The sequence below is a fragment of the Phallusia mammillata genome, chromosome 3, assembly GCF_965637545.1.
Source record: "Phallusia mammillata chromosome 3, kaPhaMamm4.hap1.1, whole genome shotgun sequence".
In the NCBI taxonomy this organism is placed as follows: Eukaryota; Metazoa; Chordata; class Ascidiacea; order Phlebobranchia; family Ascidiidae; genus Phallusia; species Phallusia mammillata.
In genome coordinates this window covers 9,641,849-9,663,591 of record NC_137254.1, presented here as the reverse complement: position 1 = coordinate 9,663,591, position 21,743 = coordinate 9,641,849, and the positions used below count along the sequence as shown (strand labels likewise).

Genomic DNA, 21,743 nt, shown 5'->3' with positions numbered 1-21,743 from the left:
ATTCTGTATGCCTTTGCAGGGTGTATTTTAGAGTTGACCTGTGAAAACCGTTTGCGTTTACCTTAATCCGTTTAGCGCCTGTGTAGTCTATCTGGGTCGAGCGCGCAAAAAAAATCATTTTTTAAAGCGGTTACGCCATGCCATGTAATATATGATGTACGGTTCTCATTTTCGATGTTATGATCAGATTTTAACAATATTTTGCAAGCGTTTACTGAATGTATTTTGGGGTTGACGTTTGAAAACGGTTTGCATATACCTCAAACCATTAGTGGTCTAAGACACGTTAAAGCCTGTACTAATGAAAATGATGAAACACCAAATGCACAATGAGGACAGCACTTTTTTAATGGAAAAAATGTAGCAGCTCATAAACCCAATTCCCACACTACAACATTTTCAACTTGAGCCCATATAGTTATATGAAACCAGAAATAAATGTAAAGAGAATAATTAATTAGATTCACAGCATTTAGTTGATTGGTCAGGTAAAAACCTGCATTTACCAATAGTGCATACTGAACAAGGATCTTTAAGTGAACAGACTAAAATAATAAAAATGTAATTCTGAAAATGTAATGATTTGCTGAATAACGCAAACGGTTTTCAAAGGTCAACTTCAAAATACATCTAGCAAAGGCATAAAAAACATCGTTTATATCTAAACACAACCTCAAATGAGAGGCGTGCATCATAAGCCAACGCAGGGCATATCCGCTTTAAAAATGACTTGTTTGCGCGGTCGACCAATGTAGACTATATTAGCTCCAGTTTTTTAAACGGTTTAAGATAAACACAAACGGTTTTCACAGGTCAACTCTAAAATACATCCAGTAAAGGCATACAAAATATCGTTTGAATCTAATCATAACATTGAAAATGAGGGGCGTGTATCATAAGCGAACGCAGGGCATGCCCGCTTTAAAAATGATTTTTTTTTGCGCGGTCGACCAATGAAGGCTATACGGACTCCAGATGACAAACAGTTTAAGGTAAACGCAAACGGTTTTCACAGGTCAACTCTAAAATACATCCAGTAAAGGCATACAAAATATCGTTTGAATCTGATCATAACATTGAAAATGAGAGGCGTGTATCATAAGCGAACGGAGGGCATGCCCGCTTTAAAAATGATTTTTTTGCGCGGTCGACCAATGTATAGGCTATACAGACTGCAGATGACAAACGGTTTAAGGTAAACGCAAACGGTTTTCACAGGTCAACTCTAAAATACATCCAGTAAAGGCATACAAAATATCGTTTGAATCTAATCATAACATTGAAAATGAGAGACGTGTATCATAAGCGAACGCAGGTCATGACCGCTTTAAAAATGACTTGTTTGCGCGGTCGACCAATGTAGCCTATACAGACTCCAGATGACAAACGGTTTAAGGTAAACGCAAACGGTTTTAACAGGTCAACTCTAAAATTCATCCAGCAAAGGCATACAAAATATCGTTCGAATCTGATCATAACATTGAAAATGAGAGGCGTGCATCATAAGCGAACGCAGGGCATAACCGCTTTAAAAATGATTTTTTTGCGCGGTCGACCAATGTAGACTATACTAGCTCCAGATTTTAAACGGTTTAAGGTAAACGCAAACGGTTTTCACAGGTCAACTCTAAAATACATCCAGTAAAAACATACAAAATATCGTTTGAATCTAATCATAACATTGAAAATGAGAGGCGTGTATCATAAGCGAACGCAGGGCATGCCCGCTTTAAAAATGATTTTTTTTGCGCGGTCGACCAATGAAGGCTATACGGACTCCAGATGACAAACAGTTTAAGGTAAACGCAAACGGTTTTCACAGGTCAACTCTAAAATACATCCAGTAAAGGCATACAAAATATCGTTTGAATCTGATCATAACATTGAAAATGAGAGGCGTGTATCATAAGCGAACGGAGGGCATGCCCGCTTTAAAAATGATTTTTTTGCGCGGTCGACCAATGTATAGGCTATACAGACTGCAGATGACAAACGGTTTAAGGTAAACGCAAACGGTTTTCACAGGTCAACTCTAAAATACATCCAGTAAAGGCATACAAAATATCGTTTGAATCTAATCATAACATTGAAAATGAGAGGCGTGTATCATAAGCGAACGCAGGGCATGCCCGCTTTAAAAATGATTTTTTTGCGCGGTCGACCAATGTAGGCTATACAGACTCCAGATGACAAACGGTTTAAGGTAAACGCAAACGGTTTTCACAGGTCAACTCTAAAATAAACCCAGCAAAGGCATACAAAATATCTTTTAAATCTAATCATAACCTTGCAAATGAGGGGCGTGCATCATAAGTGAACGCAGGGCATAAACGCTTTAAAAATGATTTTTGCGCGCTCGACACATATACCATTTTCAGATGACAAATGGTTTATGGTAAACACAAAAGGTTTTGACAGGTCAGCTTTTAAATACATCCCGCAAAGGCATACAAAATATCGTTTAAATCTGATAATAAAATCGAAAATGAGATGCGTGCATCATAAGCGAACGCAGGGCATGACCGCTTTAAAAATATTTTCTGCGCGGTCGACCAATGTTGCCTATACACTACAGGCTCCAGATGACAAACGGTTTAAGGCAAACGCAAACGATTTTCACAGGCCAACGTGGAATTGTAAACTGTAGCAGCTTGCAAAGTTTCAGCTTGTTGCCATGAGCAAAACGAAAATAAGACGCGCACGTCATCTTGCCGCGAAGGGCAAGACCGCCACACCATACAATAATGTCGCACAGTGATTAAGACTGTCAGCCATTAAACACAAACGGCTTGAGATAAAATCATTCGGTTTTCATAGGCCAAACGGTTTGCAAACGAGCCTTTTGAATAGTCCCTTGTGACTGATATTGCTAGTTTTCCCAGGCCATTATATTTTACGATTTGGAGCACGAACGCCAGTTTCACACAAAAAGTTTTAGACAGCCTTTAAACTATTTTATGCTTCTTTGAACATGTCGGCATTTGTTAAGTGAGATTTGAAGACCAAAGGTTAGTTTAATCTTTTAGCGACCTTATGCATGCCGGTAGTCATGTGATACTCAAGAAACTGCTACATCGTCGTAAGCTACCGAAGACAACAACAAACTATAAACTGTATTTTTTGCTTTTTATAGAATAAGCGAAACTTAATGTTGAATTAATTGTATTGGACACGCAACTTTCGTATGCTCAATTTCTTCCAAGGTATGTGAAAAAAACCTGAAATAGGTAAATCCTTGTATCGTTTAGCACTAAAGAATAGTCATTGTTTTCTAATTGATATAAAACAATAGATAGTGACGCAATAAAGCTTGCTTACAACACAAAGTTTCAAACTAACGGGTCAAGGATCGTGACGTGATTAAGTTTTTTAACAAAAGCTGAAACAACAGGACGTTGATATGCTTTCTTTTTAAGCAAGTTTACGCTCCCTGAATTGTCCCCTATCTCTTGACTATAAATTTACTATTTCTACCAGGGTAACCCATTGCGCCTGTTGTTTTTCTGGAGTAAACTTTCCTCAAAAAGTCAATAGAAATGAAACACGGATTATACATTCTTTATTCAAGCCATTGATCCAATTCCGTGCAGCTTAACTTTGTACCTTTTGAATAAACTCAGAATGAAAAGCGCCACAACTGTATCTCAGTAATAATGCAGTAAAATACCTCACACCCAGTGAAATAATTCTGGTTCAACATTTGGAAGTGCTTATGGATTTTTAGTCAGTATCAAATGTGGATAAAAATTGTACACTAAAAATGCAGTGTAACAACAACAACAATACAATTTGCATTAAAATAAGAACAAAAAGCAACACAAATTAACAACTAGACTGGGACATATATATCAATCTAAATATCACACAACAATTGGAATAGATAGATTTGCTTATTTTGTTGAACCTTTGGTCATATCTGGGGTAATGTGCTGTATGTGAAATACAGAAAGAAGATTGCATGCAATCTATAGCCATGTAAAGGTTAAAGTTTCAAATAGTACACATATCCTTTCCTTGCATCTAACTTTTCCAGATTTTAAGGGTAAAATCTTCTTACCTTGCCCTGTAATAAAACACAAATTTAATGAAATAATTAAACACCATATAATCTAGTTTTGAAATTTTGGGGTTAATTAAATGCAACTGTTTTTTTTTCACAACCTTTACTTGATAACCAAATTGTTAGTTGCTAAAAAGGCTTTTTATGCTACCATCAACTGAATACATGACAGTACTGCTATGCAATGATCATCATATAAAAATTGTGGAGCTGCAAACTAAACTATCTGCAGAATTTTGCACCAAAAATGTTGTTAACAATTGAAGATATCTGATGTAACTTTGAAAGTAGAGCTTATCTCAGTAGCAATGGTGCAATATTAAGTTAAACAAACACAGTTATTTATATTAAACAATGCAGGCTATTTTGTACTCCGTATATACATATCCACCTGGTCTACTCTTTAGTCTATAGCAGTGGTTCCCAAACTTTTTCATAATTTTTTTTTGAAACGGTCCCTTTGCCATTATTTCGTGGACTCGGTCCTTAAGCCAAAATGTGTATTTCATAAAAACGAAAGTTGATTGCAGGATTTTAGCTAGTTGAGAAAAATTGCACATAACAATCATCCAAAGAAAGCATGTGACATCACAAACAGGACAAAAACATTACAATCGTGCGCGAACAATGGCATTTTTGATAGTTGTCATTCAATAAAGGCTATTGTTTAGCAATGGAGAGAATCGATTCTCAATTCTACTTTGATTTAAACTTATTTAGTGGCACAAACTGACACCAAATAAGATTATAGAATTACTTCAACCGCTTTGCGGCCCCACAAAAATTGCCCCACGGACCCCAGTTTGGGAACCACTGGTCTATAGCCTTTGTGTCATTCCCCTATTTTAAACACAAAAAGCATGCTTTAAATTGTTTTTAGTCGGGAAATCCAACACTGCAATTGTTGTCAAATGACACCCAAGTGGCAAACCATAAGATGAGTCTGTATGGTGCTTTGGAGGATTCACCCATAGCTTCAACTGCAATTGCACAATATAATAATAAGTTTCAACTCACTACTAACTAAACAAAACATACAGTATATATTTTCAACCAATTTTAGTGCTTTTACCAGTCATTAATATAAGTGCTGAAGGAAACCAAATGAAATCAGTCATTAAAACTAGGCATGCTACCTCAGTTTCAGGTAGTACGTAGTTTCTAAGGTGTGTAAAACACTTCTGTACCAAATATCAAGTCATGAATGCTATATTAATCTGCCTTAAGTTCTTTGCATCAACTGTTTACTCACACAATCATCTGTGGTTCACCAAATCTGACTCTCTGTCATTTGTCCTGTACAGGTTTCAACATTCAAATTTTCACCACCTGCCCAAACATTTCCAGATTTGTCCGGGTTGCATTTTTTCTGAAACAATTAGGACCTTTCTTTAATCAAAAATATACCATCTGTGTAGCTGCATTGATTATAATCAATGGAAGTTTTGCCTATGTGAGTAAAAAATTCCAACACCTTGATGTTTTTGTCCAAATCAAATACACACGAGAACCTTGCAGGGGCACAGATGCTTGTCACTTTCAAGGCTGACAAACTCGTAAAACTATGCTGCTTCAGTCAAAATCTACTGCCTGTGTGTGAACCCAGTTAATGTCCTCAGGTCAGACAAATATGTGATATGTCTCTCCTATATTAAAATGGTTTGCTATTTTTCACAAAATACTTAAATAAGTTAAACTTACCACCAATTTTTAGGAAACTCCATAAAAAACTCCATAAATTGAAGCCAGTGTTCTAAATTCCAACTTTCTACCGCAACGTAAGGTTTAGTTCAGCTGATTTAATTTGTCAACAAACAGCCACAACCGACAAAAACAGCTCATAGGGTAACCCCCTAAGCTGTTCGTAATATCCATAGCATACCATGTCGCTTAAAGCGCAGAATCCATAACACGGAATATAATACGACAGCATAAAGGCCCGAGATTCTCCAGAATTCGACAGTTTTAAGCGCTTAAAATTAGACGGATCGGGTGATTATAAACAGGTGTCGATTCGAATCAAATCTATTAATTACTGATCACAAAGCATAATGCACAATAGAGTTAAATGTTGTTCAGTTTTATTATAAAGTTAGTAAATCTTGTGGTATTATTTGCACAAATGATTTGACATTAAAAAACATGCCGTTCATAGTTACACACTGTCGTTGCACGAGCCCATCGTAAAAGTATCAACCTTTTATTTCGAATGAGCGGGTTTTGGGGTGGGGCAGTAGTCCTCCTTTAAGCGCTATCTGATTCCTATTATCTAAAGCAGGGGTCCGCCAATACTTTATAGCGAGACCCTAAAAAAATTGCTCTAAATTCTCGCGACCCAGGCATTTCTTTAGCACGTAAGTTTGTGGAAAAAATTAAGAAAGTAAATATTTACATAGCTGTATGTAACAGTAACGTAGTCATATGTGACAATGTAAAAATAATTAGGAGGTTGAAAAAGCTGAAGTTCATTAATACTGTAGATGCGATGCTTATATTTACGGGAAATTCAGAATATTTCGCGACCCAGACTGGAAGGTCCCGCGACCCAAATTTGGATTGCGCCCCACTATTTGCCGACCCCTGATCTAAAGTACCGTACGGTAGAACGGCACGTTTCGATTTTTGACATTTGGTACAGTGGTACGGTACGCTCTTCGTTATGAGGTACGTAGTACGGTTAACGCAGTACCTACCGTACCGTACTGCCATCCTCGGCCGAAACATCCACTTATCGGATTTGCGATGGTTTCTAAAGTTGCAATAATCATCGATAACGAATTCTATCTTGTCTTAATCTTTAATTATCGTGTCCTATCTGCGTGAGAGCAATCATAGTTATTAATTTCTTTCTTAAGCTTAGCCAAAAGAATATGCAAATAAGTATGTGGTACAACGGTGTTTTGGTTCATTAGCATATTTATTATCGATTCAATTGCTTTATGCTGTGGGTTGCAGCAAACCTGACGTATAATGTTGGGATAAAAAGAGTGGATACTACGTCTTATAAAGTATTTTTTGAATATTGTATTGACCGTCTTGTGTAATGATGTTCAATATATTTACAACCTAAAAAAAAGCCCAAAGCAATAGACATCAGTACGTTTTTAAATGTCTCTTAAATCAATTATTAAGCAACGAAGTGTTCATTATCCACACATGCCACACAAGGATACAAAATGACAAAGCAAAGATACTTAAAGAAAACTAGGAATTTTTCATGGATATCCATGAAAATAATTACACACAAATCCCGAAAGTACATTGAAAAAAGCACCAGCTGGACCAACATATTGCAATCCCATCTAACACTCGTAACTTGTACAAATAATTCTAATAAACCTTGATAATTTCTTTACAAGATGGAAGTGTTTAAATTGAGTACTGCAAATGACAAATAGAGGACGGCTATTTTTGACCACAAAAGAAACTTGACTAATTTTTCTCAATTGTACTTTTAAGACAGCAATAAACAACGATGATCACAAACACCTTCGTTCGCCCTTTGATTGTCCTCTCCTGCCAATGTGACAGCAATTGCGGTTCGTTTAGAGTCTAAACTTTAGGAGATTAAAGACGGTTCTAAATAGATATGCAAATATGTTTTTAAAATACTTCAGATTTTGCGATGTAAGAAAGAACGGATAAGACAATTTAGACAGAAACCGCAGTCCTTAGTCCGATGTGAGCTGTTGTACTGTGCAATGTCGTAGTTTCGAAACATAAGTTGAAAATGTCTTGCTCAGGCAGTGTCATTGCAGATAGTGTTGGTCAAACAGTTCTAGTTGTAGTTGTATAGAAACCAGGTCAATATAAAACCAGGTCAATATAAAATTTCACAATAGGGAAAAAAATTAGCTTGTCATCGGTGATGTTTCAAAAAAGTGAAAAAAAGAAACTAATCTGGCGTACAATTCCACATGTTTCACAGACGATTTTTGTAAAATCGACAGCGCTTGTAACGCAAAGTCTATAACCAGGAGGAAAGTTTTGACTATAGATGTACCGAATCGGTTAATTTTCGGTTTGGCCAAATCAACCGAATAATTTATGACGAGTCTTACGCTACGCGCTTGACATGAAAACATAAGTTCATCTACCAGGCAATTAGCGTAATATAATTGTGATTCTAACAAATTTGTCGTTCAACTGGTGTAAAGCTAAACAAAATACTAGTTGTTATTTCAAGAACTTGTATTTTTGCTGACATATTTGTTAAATATGCTACCTGGTGGACGAAACGCTTGTTCAGTATAGTTGTGTTTCGTCCTTATTTTAATTCTGTGGGTTTATCATTGCATCAGGCATGGTTGCCAACCTGCCAATGAATTACGGATGTTTTTTTTATCTATAGTGGGAAACAGGATAATGTTTTATAAAACATAATAATTGATGCGATTTTAGTTAGTGTAGTTTGAAACATTGCGTGGAACCTTACAAAGCAGAAAAGTCACATTAAACGCTTTGAATTTGTGTTCGTAAAAGATTCGGTTTCGATCAATAAATTTATCACAACAAATTATTCGGCCGAAACCGAATCTTTGCAAAAATGGCCGATTCGGCCAAATAAATTCGGCAAACCGAATAATCTGAACATTTCTAGTTTTGACTTCACCATAATTTGACTTTTTTTTCTCAATTGTACTTTACGACAGCAATAAACAAGGCTGACCGCGATCACCTTCGTTCGCCCTTTAATTGTCCTCTTCGGTTTATAGACAGCAATCGTTGGAAGTATTGACGATTTCAATCTATTCTTAAAAGAATATGCAAATATATTTTAAAATGCATCATGATGTGCGATATGAGATAGAGCGAAGGTGGCAATACGAACATAAACCGCCCTCGTCAGTCAGAATATTTGTGCCACTATTAGTTAACTTTGTAATTATTACCATTATTTAGCCAGTGTCATTGCATATAGTGTTGTTCAAACAGTTCTAGGTAGTTGTATCGACACCACGTCGATATGAAAAGCCATTTTACAATTGAGAACGTTTTTGTCAGGTTGAAGTGTAGTAACACACAAATATTTGTCGTGCAAAAAATGCAAAACATAAATTTTTGCAGGATTGAAAATTAAATGGAATGCAGGATTGAAAATCAAATGGCATATTGCATCCACCTGCTTAAATCAAACGAGCGACATTAAAGAAAAATAACAAATACAGTCAAAACAAATCCGGAATTTTGTCTGAAATCTCCAAAAACATTTGGTTGAAAAACTCAATGTTGTAATGGAATTCACCCAATGCAACATACAGAATCACAACCATATTTTTCTCAACATTTTTTGTAAAATCAATAAAGCTTGTTACGAGAAGGGGGCAATGAGTACAGGATTTTGAGGCGAAAATATTTTATTTCATTATGTCTTCTTGCAGTAAACAACGGTAACCAAGGCCACCTTCGCGCAGTTTAATGTCGTTTCCGGTCTACGTGGCGTAGTTTCTGGTTTCTCTTTTAATCCGCGCCAAACTAAAAAATGCAAATAAGTTGATACATTTCGTCAGCGCTTGCGAAATGAGGATGACTAAAGGACGCTTAATGCGGATAGTAGGGTTTTCTTTGTCCCATGTCAATGTGCTGCTTGATGTAATTTCCTAATAAAGGGTATAACATTAATAGTAACCCCCGAACTGCTTTTACATTTGTACGAAAAACATTGTGAAAAGATTTCACATATGTCACACTGACAAAAGAAACGGCGCCGGTGCAAAAGTGATGTGCATAGCAAGTCTATCATCATTACTTTCGTAATTGTTTGTTCTGTCTTCCAACAAGCCTTTTTTGTGCGTCTGCGAAAACGTATAGTGTTCCTTATCCACATTCGACTTTAATGAGTCATTTCCGATCTATTATTATTCATTGTTCAGGAATAAGTTGGGATCGAAAGGGTAGGGCAATATCAAAGTGCAGTTAGTCCACTAATTATAGACATTTTGAAGACCTCATTTGAAACGTTTATGTATTTGTTTGTGTCAAAAATGTATGCAAGAAAGTTTTTTAACCCACTTTAGACAAGCAATGTTTTTGTATTGTCATTGTCGAAATCTAAACCACGTAGATCGCCAAACGAATATTTAAAGCATCAGTACAGTATAAAGCGGACGAGGCTTTGTTGAGGAGCAGCGCCATGTCCGATTCATGCTAGAAACGTGTAAGACGTAAAGCAACGCGAAATATGTGTTTATGAGAAGGAAATGGGGAAAAAGTGAAAGGCAAATGGCACGCTTCGATGCGCATAAGTGAACACGGTCACTACAAGTGTGCGATTACCCGGATTGTGCAATCAGACGACTACGCGTTCACGACCCCTGTGTAGTTAAATGACTTTGTGAAAAACTGCTATGCAACTATCCGATTACCTGGATTGGTAATTTTGTGGGATCTTGCTTGTACATCACATTTCTTAGCGTTTCGAATTGAAAATCAGGGCTACATATAGTGTCTAGAAGCAACGTGTAGTAAACTACGTTGTTGTAGAGGTTAATTGTAAAACGACATCAGACTTCAAAAAAGACAATTGTAGATTTGGGCCTTAATACATACCTATGATGATAATGAAGCCAAACAATTTGAAAACAATTGTAAAAGTCTAAAAACCAATCCGACCCTTAGATTCGGTCAAAATCAAGTTCCAACAAGCAACTTTATAAACTTTAGACATTTAATCTCCGGGCTCTAACAACAACCAATATTCAACCACTTGACAGTCAATCACCAATAAAATCAAATGAAAGTTCACCATTAAAGATTCATTAGTTTGACTTTCATTTTTTTCTAGGAGAGGAAATAAACACTTTTATGCACACCATTTACCTATAAAACGCACATCAAAACAAGACAAAAATTCTTGGGTCAAACTGCCACCAATAGTTTGCAAACAAACCGTATTAAAAGTTATCTGAAAAATCTTTTTTACCCATCCAAGAAAGATATTTTACACAAACATAAGAAAACTGTTTACACCATATCGGTTAGTGAAGATTCTATATGACTTTCCTGTAAGGTTGAGCCTCACGCATTGGTTTGCCCAATTGAAAAATGTCTCGCCTATTCGCAAAGAAGCAAAACCACCCCTGGCTTGTTGCAATGGCATCACCGTTACAACAACCATAATGTCGCACACACTCAGCGTGAGCTGTCGAGAATCTAAGCTTAGGAATGTGAACGGTTTTCAAAACAATAAACTTATGTCAACCCACGAAGCGTATAAAATGTACGAATTCACATGTAGGCGAAATTACCGCAAATTTGAACATCACCGGTTGTAGGTTGATGAAGTGTGATTACGACCCACTAACACACTGATGCATTTATACGTAATTTGAAGCTCTTACAAAATCCAGAACTTTGCAATTGTTTGTTACAACAAACACAGGTAAACATATGTCACATTTGTTGAGTTGCAGAAGTGACAACAAATACATTAAAATTATCCGTAACGAGACATAAATTGACTTTTTACATGCTTTCATCAAACAGAGTTTTATTTAATTATGTGTTATTTTGAGCAGTTTAGGTAACATTGCGTGTTGATTAATATAACTGAAACATCAACAAGAATAACATCACTCACTGTCAACAGAAAGGTGAGTGACCTATGGAACATTAAACAGCATTATGCAGTCATGTTATGGAAATCTGTGATTTGAGTGACTAGTGAACAGATACATTGTTCACAACGTTGGCTAATGTTTGTTTATTTGTTTAGAAATCTCTCCATGATGTTTGTTGTTGCAATCCTCATATTGTTGTTTGCACCACCTACATGCTCTCAGCGTAAGTTCACATAAGATCAACGTATTCTGCAGAATAACTTTTAATTTATCAGTTTAATCCAATTTTCATTCGTAAAAAAATTGCCCAACATCATGATAAAGTGAAACAAAAAAATCGTGTAGCATTTTTGGTGGCCAAGTGTGTATAATTGCTTTGTTTGACACTAGTGTCCAGCTTTAAATGCGTATTTCCTAACTTGGCTTGTGTATGGATGAATGCGCATATACGAAGTAAATATTGTGGTAATATTTCATATAATACCATGGAAAACATTATGTATATTGCTCATGCTACTACAGTGCGCCAAACACCTTCGCCACACCAAAACTCACATCAGCCGAAATTTTGTTAAATACCGATAGGCAGCGAAAAGAGTTGAATTATTAAAATAGCTGTAACACAGGTTTAGCGTTAGAAACAAATTTAGTAGGTTTTTAGTTAAAAAAAGATGCTTTTGGTTCTAACTCTTTGATACAAAACCGTATCACAAAACAAACAGCCCTAACCTTCAGTATATTTGAGAATAGACACAAATGCTTTTTGTGCCTCCTAGACTTAGAGGGTTAAGCAAATTATCTGCTCTCGTGGGATATGATTTCAATGCATTTTCCTTGACACGCACACGATTTATTTACTTTACAACAAATATAACTGTTTCTTCGCGACGTGCTGACATTTTTTATGAAAACAATTTTAACAGTTAACATGGAATTTGAAACTAGTAAATCAAATGCTTACTTACTAGCGACATTTGCGCTTTTTTTTTGCTAAAAATTTGGTGACTGGTTCAAAGTACGTTTACTGGTTGTCATTGTGACGTAACACAACGTCAACAATCCGCGACTAATTTCGTGTTTGTTGCAGGGTTCGAATGTGAAGATGGTCGGGTAGGTATACTTGCCAGGTGGTTTTGCGATAACTACACTGACTGCAGCGGAGGAAGTGATGAGAAACAAGTCACATTTTCCACCTACCCTGAAAACTTAACATCAACCTACATCAGGTAAACGTTACATTTTCTTGTTTGGTTACCAAAATAAGAGTGACATAACAACAAAAGCGTTATTTCATATTTGTAATGTCAATCATGTTTAAATATATTTACTATCTTTAAATTTTAAGTTTTTGCTAAATACAATTTGCAAGTGCGACGATAACGTGGAAAGTAAACCAATAAGAACAGCTTTAAATGATATTAGAAAACTAAACTTTGTTTGTTAACCACAACCAAATCTGATCATTATCTTCACATCATGTGTTTCAAATCACTACTCTAAAAAGATGCGATAACTCATGGAACACCAATCCTGCACAACAGTTATATTTCAAAAAAAAAAGGATTATTGAATAAAAAGGATTTATTTGCATTCAATGTTAAAATAATTTTTATTAATGTTATGGACTTCGTTAATCATCGTATTCAATAATTGGATATTTGCCACACAAAATTAATAATATTTCACTTTACAGCTGCGACAACAAGCGTAACGGTGTGAGTAAAGTGTGCGCACTACGAAGACAAGAATATTGCAAAGGCGACATTCCATGTCGGAATAAAACTCTGTGTGGCGGCATATGTCAAACCTTCCAGTGTCCTAATTCAACTTGTTGGAAGCGTTCGACTGTGTGTGATAGCGATCCCTGCAATGACTGCCCTGCGTTTCAGCACTGGAATAACGGATACGGCTTCAAATGTGTCAAAAACAACCGAATGTGCTTACTCCCGCAAATGTTCTTGTGGGACGGAGTAAAAGATTGCGATAATGGCTCTGATTTATGTTTCACTCCCGAAAATGGAGATTCCAGGTAAAGTCAATTGTGTTCTATTTTTGTTTTGTTTAGTATCGCTTTCGAATAACATACTCTCTATACGAGGAAGCGTCAAGCGATTAGATTTGTTAAAGTGATGACAGTATATACTCGAGTCAACAGCTCAGCGAATTAGTACAATAACACGGCATAGGTATGCCAAACACGGCATAGGTATGGCAAACCATTTTTAACATAAATTTCGATAAAAAATATATACGAGATGCTTATATCGTTTGATTGCAAATTTTTAGGTTTGCTTAAAAAGACAAATACGAATATTCTACCATTGTTATAATTTGGCTTAAATTCTATACACGCCACTATACAAGCTTATACACGCTATACACGCCGATGGGTTCAGTTGCTTTTCCCTGACAGTTGGTTGTAAAATGTTGGTGAAGGAAGTAGCCCAAACAATTAGTTTTTCGTTCCGGTGTCTGCTTTTGGAAATTTGAGAAGCGATACGTTCCTTCCGAAAGGAAGCTACAGTATATACGTCGAATCTACGGCATATACGTTGAGACGTGTTTGGAAAAAGCAATGTGTCAGTCAAACAAAATGTTTGGAGGACATCTGAATTAAGTGAAGGGGAAGACAGCACGGCCCTTTTTCAGCGTTACCACAGTAAAAATTTACGACTCTTTCATAAAAAGTAAGGTATTTAACAGTGTTACAATGTGGTTTTGTAAAAGAACCTCGCACAGAATAGTTGGATGTTTTTTGAAAATAAATGGCTAAATTTAATGGGCGCCCAAATCTTTTATTAACGGGCATATGTCGCACAATATACATAATACCATAAAGGGTTGATACAGATGAACAAAGGTATGGGTTAACGAACAAAGACATTTCCAAACAACACAGAAAACAAAAACAAAAGGGCGCTAAAGACACGAAACGAGAAGTCCTGTGTGATTGGTTCACGAAGCGGCCAATCAGAGGCTTCCCAGAAAGAGCGCATACTTCGCAAAAATATACACATAGCACGCAATACGGATCAAAAAACGCGCGCTTAATGGTGCATACATTACAATATATACAACATGTTAACAATATAAACAAAAAACATAAGGAAATGGAGCCGTTGCGGTTGGATCGAGAAGATCGCCCAATCAGAGACTTACGAGGAAGAATGCACATGATCTCGCAAACATACAAATATAATACAATAAATGCACAACGAGTAAAAAACAAGATGAAGCAAAGCCCTGTATGATTGGACCGTTACGTCGGCCAATCAGAGGCTTGCAAAAAAAGGGGCACGTATAAGAACGCGCATATACAAAAAGGGGGCACGTATAAGGAGAGCCCGTATGGCGCAAATTTTAATAGGGGCCCTGTGTGATTGGTCGGTGAATCGACAATCAGACGTTTAGTGCGATCGTATAAGCGGGTACACGCAACAAGTCAATGTGTACACAAACGAAGCCAACTGAACAAAAACAAATACAAAACCCTATTTGGTTGAATCACGCAGTGTCCAATCAGAGGCTTGGCACTTGGACTATCTCTAATTGTCCAAATAAAGGAAGAGAGCGCATATGGCGCAAATAAAATGAAAGGCCCTGTATGATTGGTCGATAAATCGGCCAACCAGAGGCATACGAGGCAGAAGACGCATAGGCGCGTATATATAACAAAAACAAAAGGCACACAATTACAAAACAAGCCCTATTTGATTGGATCGCGTAGCGTACATTCAGAGATATGGCACAGGGACAAACATCTAAGTTTGAGAGTGCATTTGGCACAAGTAAAAAAATGAAAGGCCCTGTATGATTGGTCGATAAATCGGTCAATCAGAGGCTTATGAGACAGAACGCACGTAGGCGCGTATATATAACGAAAACAAAAGGACACAATCACAAAACAAGCCCTATTTGATTGGATCGCTGTTTGCTGGAGTGCGCGCTCGATGTTGAGGAGCCGGAGGAGGAGTGCATGCGTTTTATGAACGCTTCTACTTCCTCCTCTGTGCTGTTTGTGCTTATTTGGGTAGAATTAGTCAGTAACTTTAGTTCGTGGATCAGTGCAAAATGGTAGGCCGTCCCAACAGTTCTTCTTCTTGGGCGTTTCCATTCCGCTGCTTTCTGGCACTCCGTCTTTGGCGGGGGCGTCCGAGACGCGGCCCTCAGGAAGTTGTTTTTGGTTTGCGAAGGGCGGAGGTATCTGTCTCTCCGTCAAGATTAGTGGTGGCGTCCAGGACGAGGCCCTCAAGATTCTGATTCTCTTCGGCGGGATTGGCGGCCTCTAAAACACCGTCATTATTTTCATCAGCGTCTGTGTCGCCATCTTGGAGGTCGACAGGACCCTCTATGGCAACATTAGCTAGAGGTGCAATGCTCGCAGCAACATCTGGGGCATTTGAAGGAGGACGCATACCCTTCGGATTCTGAATGGGAGTGGAGGTCATTTGAGGCCCGCCTCTCCGTGCACGATTTTCTCCTAGTGTCGAAAATTTTCGTCGCGGCTCTGGAATACATCACAAGTGTCCCGCATGGGCCCGAATTTTCTGCATACAAAACACAGTGGGGGTTGTCCTTCACACCACACGTAGAATGAGAATCCCCCGATTCGTATTCTCGAGCCGATTGGGTTTTCTCTCAACTCGGCCGTCTTGAGGTGAAAACCTCGTTTTCCATCTTGGACCCCGCAACGGTCCTTTACCTTCTCTGCCTTCTTGACAGTGGCATGTCTAGAGGCGAGTTACCCGCTATCCTCATCAACGGAGAAACACAGCGGTATCTCTTTGACTAAAACTGTTGTCATCTCGAGATCGTGCAAACGGGAGAACTCGTCCGCTCGTAGCTTCTTCAGCTTCTTGCAAGCTCTCGCGGGTTCTGCATGTAAAGTCTGTTAGACCCCCGTGTCGTTCGACAATTCCCTCCAAGTTGCGGATAGGAAAATTGATTTCAGCAAGCATTTCATACATAAAATGCCTCGATTTCAACTTAGCCAAAACCTCGGTCCCCCTACTGAAGGCAGGAACACCCCAGGAGACCTTGGTGGACAACTTTGTTCATGGGAACTCAGCCTTTTGCTGACGTCATGGTCAAAATGGTCTCGACCTGTGACGTATGTTGTCGAAATTGACCGTTGTCGTCAATTTATGTAAATTAGTCAGTGCTTGCAAAGATCTCATTTTGTAACATACCACGTAGAAACTGTCCTTTATCGGTAACTAAACAAATGCAGCAGATGTATGCTCCAGGAGCGTAGGGTCCAGACCGTTTAGTTCTACCGCGCAAGGGTCCTGAAAAGGGCCGGGTTTGAGCAAACTAGGGACGGTTGTGGGGGGAGGGGTTTCCGTACGTCTTAAGGACGCACAGAAGGGAGTAAGGAAGACCGGACCATCGACCACTAGGGCGCGGTTGCCGGTTGGGGAAAGGTGACTTCCCTTTGTAGTGTAAGCACGCGCGGAAGGTGGGTAAAAAAGGGGGGTGCAGTCAATTCTCGAAAAATCCCCAAGCATTGGTGGCACTGACAAGGGCCCAACGGGCAGCGGCGGGAGGGAAAGGGAGGCAAGGAAGTGTGTACAGAGTAATGAGGAGTGGGTGTGCGTTCTAGAGCCAACTTCTGATTCCGAGGAGCCGACAAAGCTTCTAAAGCCGGGCTAGATCCGCCTTAAAATCTGTTGACTTCGTTGACTGTTAGCCTCAACTCACAAGGGGCAACCGGTCATCGTGCCGGATGCTTACCTTGTGCGTTTCTTGCGGTTGGCCTGTGCGTATGTGCATTTTTGAATTGTTTTTGCTTGATTTATTGCTGTTATCCCGTTTTTACATTGACAATGATTTTGCTTCTAAAAGCGAAATGCATTTGTTTTCGTAAAACCAATAAAACACAGAGACAGATTCATTGGTTTTCAAGCTGAAATTTCTTGAAGCAAATTGCCCATCACATTTATCTGCACACATACAGCAATTTCATAAGCAAACATCTCTCAAATATATATTGGTCATTTGTCAAAATGTATAACTATTACTGCGTTTGTAGAGACTTTCGGCAATCTTCGTTGGCCACATTCAACAATCAATTGTGCTTTCAATGTGAAAATGACTCAATGATCATTGCAAGATCAAGTGTGTGTAATGGCATCCAAGATTGTCCTGATATGAGCGATGAATGTAGTTGTGATGAAAAAGTTCCAGAAATGTGTAAAAACCTCAAACTTCTATCAAAGTATAAGATGTAGGTTTGTTTATTTGTTGTTAGAAAACACCTGTAGCAAAAAAAATACGATTTGTTTAGATGTGATTGTTTCGACATTGATGGAGTTTGTCACAATATACTGGATCCAACCAACACTTCCTGTGCTTTGACAAAAAGTGACGTATGCGATGCACTTGACCCATGTGATGGAAATTCCACCTGTGAGAATCTCTGCCCCTCCCACTTTTGGTGTTCGGAATCGGTTTGCTGGAAGCGTTCATCAGTGTGTGATGACGATCCATGTAACAACAGCCCTTCGTTGCCCCAAGCAAACGGACACGGCTTCAAGTGTGTCAGAAACGGCAAAAAGTGTACGTTGCCTCAGCAGTTGTTGTTCGATACGATCCAGGATTGCGACGATTCAGCTGATTTCTGCTTTACATCTGTTGGCGAAAAACTAACAGAAGATACCAGGTAAGTTTAAGTGATAGTAACACTAAGCGATTCAACCAGAATTTTCAACTGTTTTCTTCTTTTGCAGAGATATTCGCGGTTTCCCGTTTGTCACCTTCAATCACAGTTTGTGCTTCCAGTGCACAAACGACCCCACGATTATTTCAAGGTCAAGCGTGTGTGATGACGTCATCGACTGTCCTGATAAGAGCGATGAGTGTCTTTGCGAAACGAACCAAGTGAAGAATTGTGGAAAGTTGTCAATGTACGTGTGAACACATTATTTGAAGGTTTTATGTAATGGAAATTCTTTGAATACGTTTGTTTAATACAGTGGTTTTCAACACGTGGGGGTCGTTTGCCGTTTTACTCGCGTCGCGGAACCTTTTGATTAACATTACATATTTATCAGCAATAACATGTTGAAAACATATAAATTCAATGAAACAATCAAAACTCTTGATTTCAACCCATTGTTTCCCATTATGACGCAACCATACAAAACAATAGCTTTATTACTTTACTTCATTACGTCATTATACGTCATTATACAGAGGTTAAGAGGTTAATTGAACGCAAGTACCACAGCACCCCGTGGGCAAACGAATGTCAAAACATTAAAACGTTTATAGTAGATGTTGCGTGTCAGTTTGTTGTAACAAGATATTCTACGTATGAAAAACGAACGGACCAGCAAGCTTCTTGGAATCTTTCTTTTTTCAGAAAGTGAGAGTTTATTCTAGTAAATATTAAATAAATATGAAAACTTTTCAAAGTGAGTCACAAGTTACATTTGGTTGCTAAAATGGATGGTGACATGAAAAAGGTTGAAAGCCACTGGTTTAATATGTGGTCATAGTAAATGGTTTTGTGGTAAATAATATGAATATGTTTAGTGGTAATGAGAGTGTGGAAGCCGATTGCTCAAACTCAACAACAACCGACACCATTCTTAAAGGCGATTGGTATTGTTACACACATACGGTAAGCATATAGGTTGTGTTGTTTTATACTCTGAATCTAGATGCTAATCTATCCACTTGAATGCAGTACATGATTGTAATATAACCAGTAGATATATAGGAACATGCGTGGATGAAAGTTATAAAACGAAATAAAGTTGTATAACCATTTTTGCTACCTTTTTGGGGACATAATTCTGGTATTGAATGTTTAGCAATAAAAAAAAACGTATAAAAGCAGTAATATGAACAAAATAGTTGACGACGGCAGAAAAAAAATTTGTTTTCGTATTTCAACTTTTCTCGGCCGTGGATTCGAATCTATCCGCTTTAATGCGACAGAGAAAAAATGTGTTGAGACAAGTTAGTTGGTACTCGCCACGCAATGTAAATAATCGCACAAAAATAACACATCACTTTCACGGTTTATGCTTTAGAGTTTCGATCCGGCCGTAAACAAATGTTATCATGGCTACAAAATAATAAAAGTCACGATGCTGATAGAAAATTGGCAAACGAAATATTGATTAATTTGTCCCAATCTGATAAAGATCAATCTTAAAATTTTGTTTATGGTTTAAAAATTCCCGAGGCGCACTGATTTCGTACTAATATTTCAACCAAGCAAACTAGATTTTACACTGGTGACCAGGGTTTCAAATTCCATACTGTTACAATGGTAAGAAACTAGCGCGATATGAAAATCTCCTTATTACATCAATGTTGATTTGCGATTGGTTTGTATTTATTATGTTGGTGGATAAGCACCACCATTTATACTTGACATACACTGTATTGCAACAACTTCATTATACATTTTGTTTGCTTATTAGATTGATTTTTTTAATATTTTAATTAATCGTTTTGTTGACGAAGATTTAGTTTGATAATTTGCGATTTTACTTAGTATACCATATTTATTTACATTTAATTATTGCTTGTTTTTTTATTAATTCCGGAACACGACAAAGTTGTAAGTCGAGCCCAGCTTTTTCCATTTTATTGAAACGGGTGTGCCAATAACTGGGTGATTTCCACAACTTAAATCGAGCACAACATCACACTAGGCCACATAACTATAGTAATTTTACCTTCGTTGTTATAATTTTTGATATGTTTTGAGGTTAATTTTAACGAATTTTCCTGTTCGGGCTGCAGTTTCAAGACTCCATACTTTTCTCGATCAAGAACCGACATTTTATCATAAATACGTCTTTTATGTTTCCATTGCGTGGGGTAAGTTAAAGTAAAATTGAGGGCCACTGTTAATACCAGCTTGTTTTTCACAACATATGTAAGGTAACATGTCTGTGCTATTTTTGTGGACAAAATTGTTTTGCATGTTTCATTGGGAGAAGCGGTATACAAACACCGAACTGTTGTGCGACGGGAAAAGAGATTGTCCATATGAAATTTACTACGACTACAGTGGTCGATTGTTTAATCACGATGAGAATCCACGTCTTTGCAAACATCGCAAACATTGTCTCACGCATGGCGGGCTTCTCAACATCCCTCAATCTCAAGTTTGCGATGGCGTCATGCAATGTCAAGACGGAAGTGACGAAACTGCATCCGAAATTCCAGATCAATTTCTTTCAAAAGTTTGCGACGGCATTGTCCACTGCAAAGACAAGAGTGACGAACAACCTAAAAATTGCACAAAACAGGATAGATTCTATTGCTCAGCGTTAAATGGAGCTAAGGTAGGTATTTTTACAAGGTAATGATTTTTGATTGCAACATAACTCTTTGTTTTCAGGTTTCCATTAGCAACGCAGAGATTTGTGATTTCACTCTAAATTGCGATGATCAAAGTGACGAAAAAAACTGCACGAGTGACGGAAGGTTCTACTGCGAAAACAAACAACCACTATTTGTGAAAAAAGAAAAGGTAAAATGACTACTGGGTGTTTTCAGTTTTTAATATACAAATGTTGTAAACCAACAGAAATTCAACGGATTTGGAGATTGTTCTGACTGGAGCGACGAATGTCCATCAAAGTCGACTAGAACAGATGAGAACATTTTCTCCTCGCGATACGAGCTGATTGCTAATCCATTGTTACGAGCTGTTGTGTGGATCATGGGCTTTCTTGCAATCTTTGGAAATCTGGTATGTTTGGACTTGTTTTACTTATACCCCTTGGATAGGAAAATAGTAATAACACATGAAGTATCACGTTTGAATTTTGCAATTGCATCACAGGTCGTCATGGTTACGGAAGCAAAAACTCTGATGACAACAGAATCACAAACAGCTGCATTTCGCACCAACCATCTTCTTGTCCTCAATCTCTCTGTTTCTGACCTGCTCATGGGAGTTTATCTGCTCATGCTGGGCGCAGCTGGTGTTCACTACTCTGGAAATTACTGCGCCAATGACCTTGTTTGGAGGTCAAGTGGAAGTTGCACTACAATGGGAATATTGGTTTTGCTTTCCAGCGAAACATCAGTATTTACAATGGTTCTGCTGACAACATTTCGACTCTATGCTGTAAAAAATGTGAGTAATTCAGTTG

General features: G+C 37.9%; 1 protein-coding gene and 1 long non-coding RNA gene across 2 annotated transcripts; one reads left to right on the top strand and one right to left on the bottom strand.

The window, feature by feature from the left end:
- Positions 1-4,543: 4,543 nt before the first annotated feature.
- On the bottom strand, positions 4,544-6,050 carry LOC145220307 (uncharacterized). The gene is made up of 2 exons (XR_013858093.1): positions 5,762-6,050; positions 4,544-5,429 (listed from the first exon to the last, which is right to left on the bottom strand). It is a non-coding gene; the product is annotated as an uncharacterized LOC145220307 (long non-coding RNA).
- An 11,604-nt stretch (positions 6,051-17,654) lies between these two features.
- Positions 17,655-18,284, top strand: LOC145219456 (uncharacterized). The gene is made up of 2 exons (XM_080086821.1): positions 17,655-17,845; positions 17,906-18,284. The coding sequence occupies exons 1-2, from the start codon at positions 17,718-17,720 to the stop codon at positions 18,282-18,284; spliced, it is 507 nt and encodes a 168-aa protein (XP_079942947.1). The 5' UTR covers positions 17,655-17,717.
- Positions 18,285-21,743: the final 3,459 nt, after the last annotated feature.

Bases quoted from the DNA above. Each gene is read 5' to 3' on its own strand.
- LOC145219456 (XM_080086821.1), top strand. From the start codon at position 17,718: ATGATCATTGCAAGATCAAGTGTGTGTAATGGCATCCAAGATTGTCCT. The intron at 17,846-17,905 runs GTAGGTTTGTTT...CGATTTGTTTAG, and splicing joins CTTCTATCAAAGTATAAGAT to ATGTGATTGTTTCGACATTG.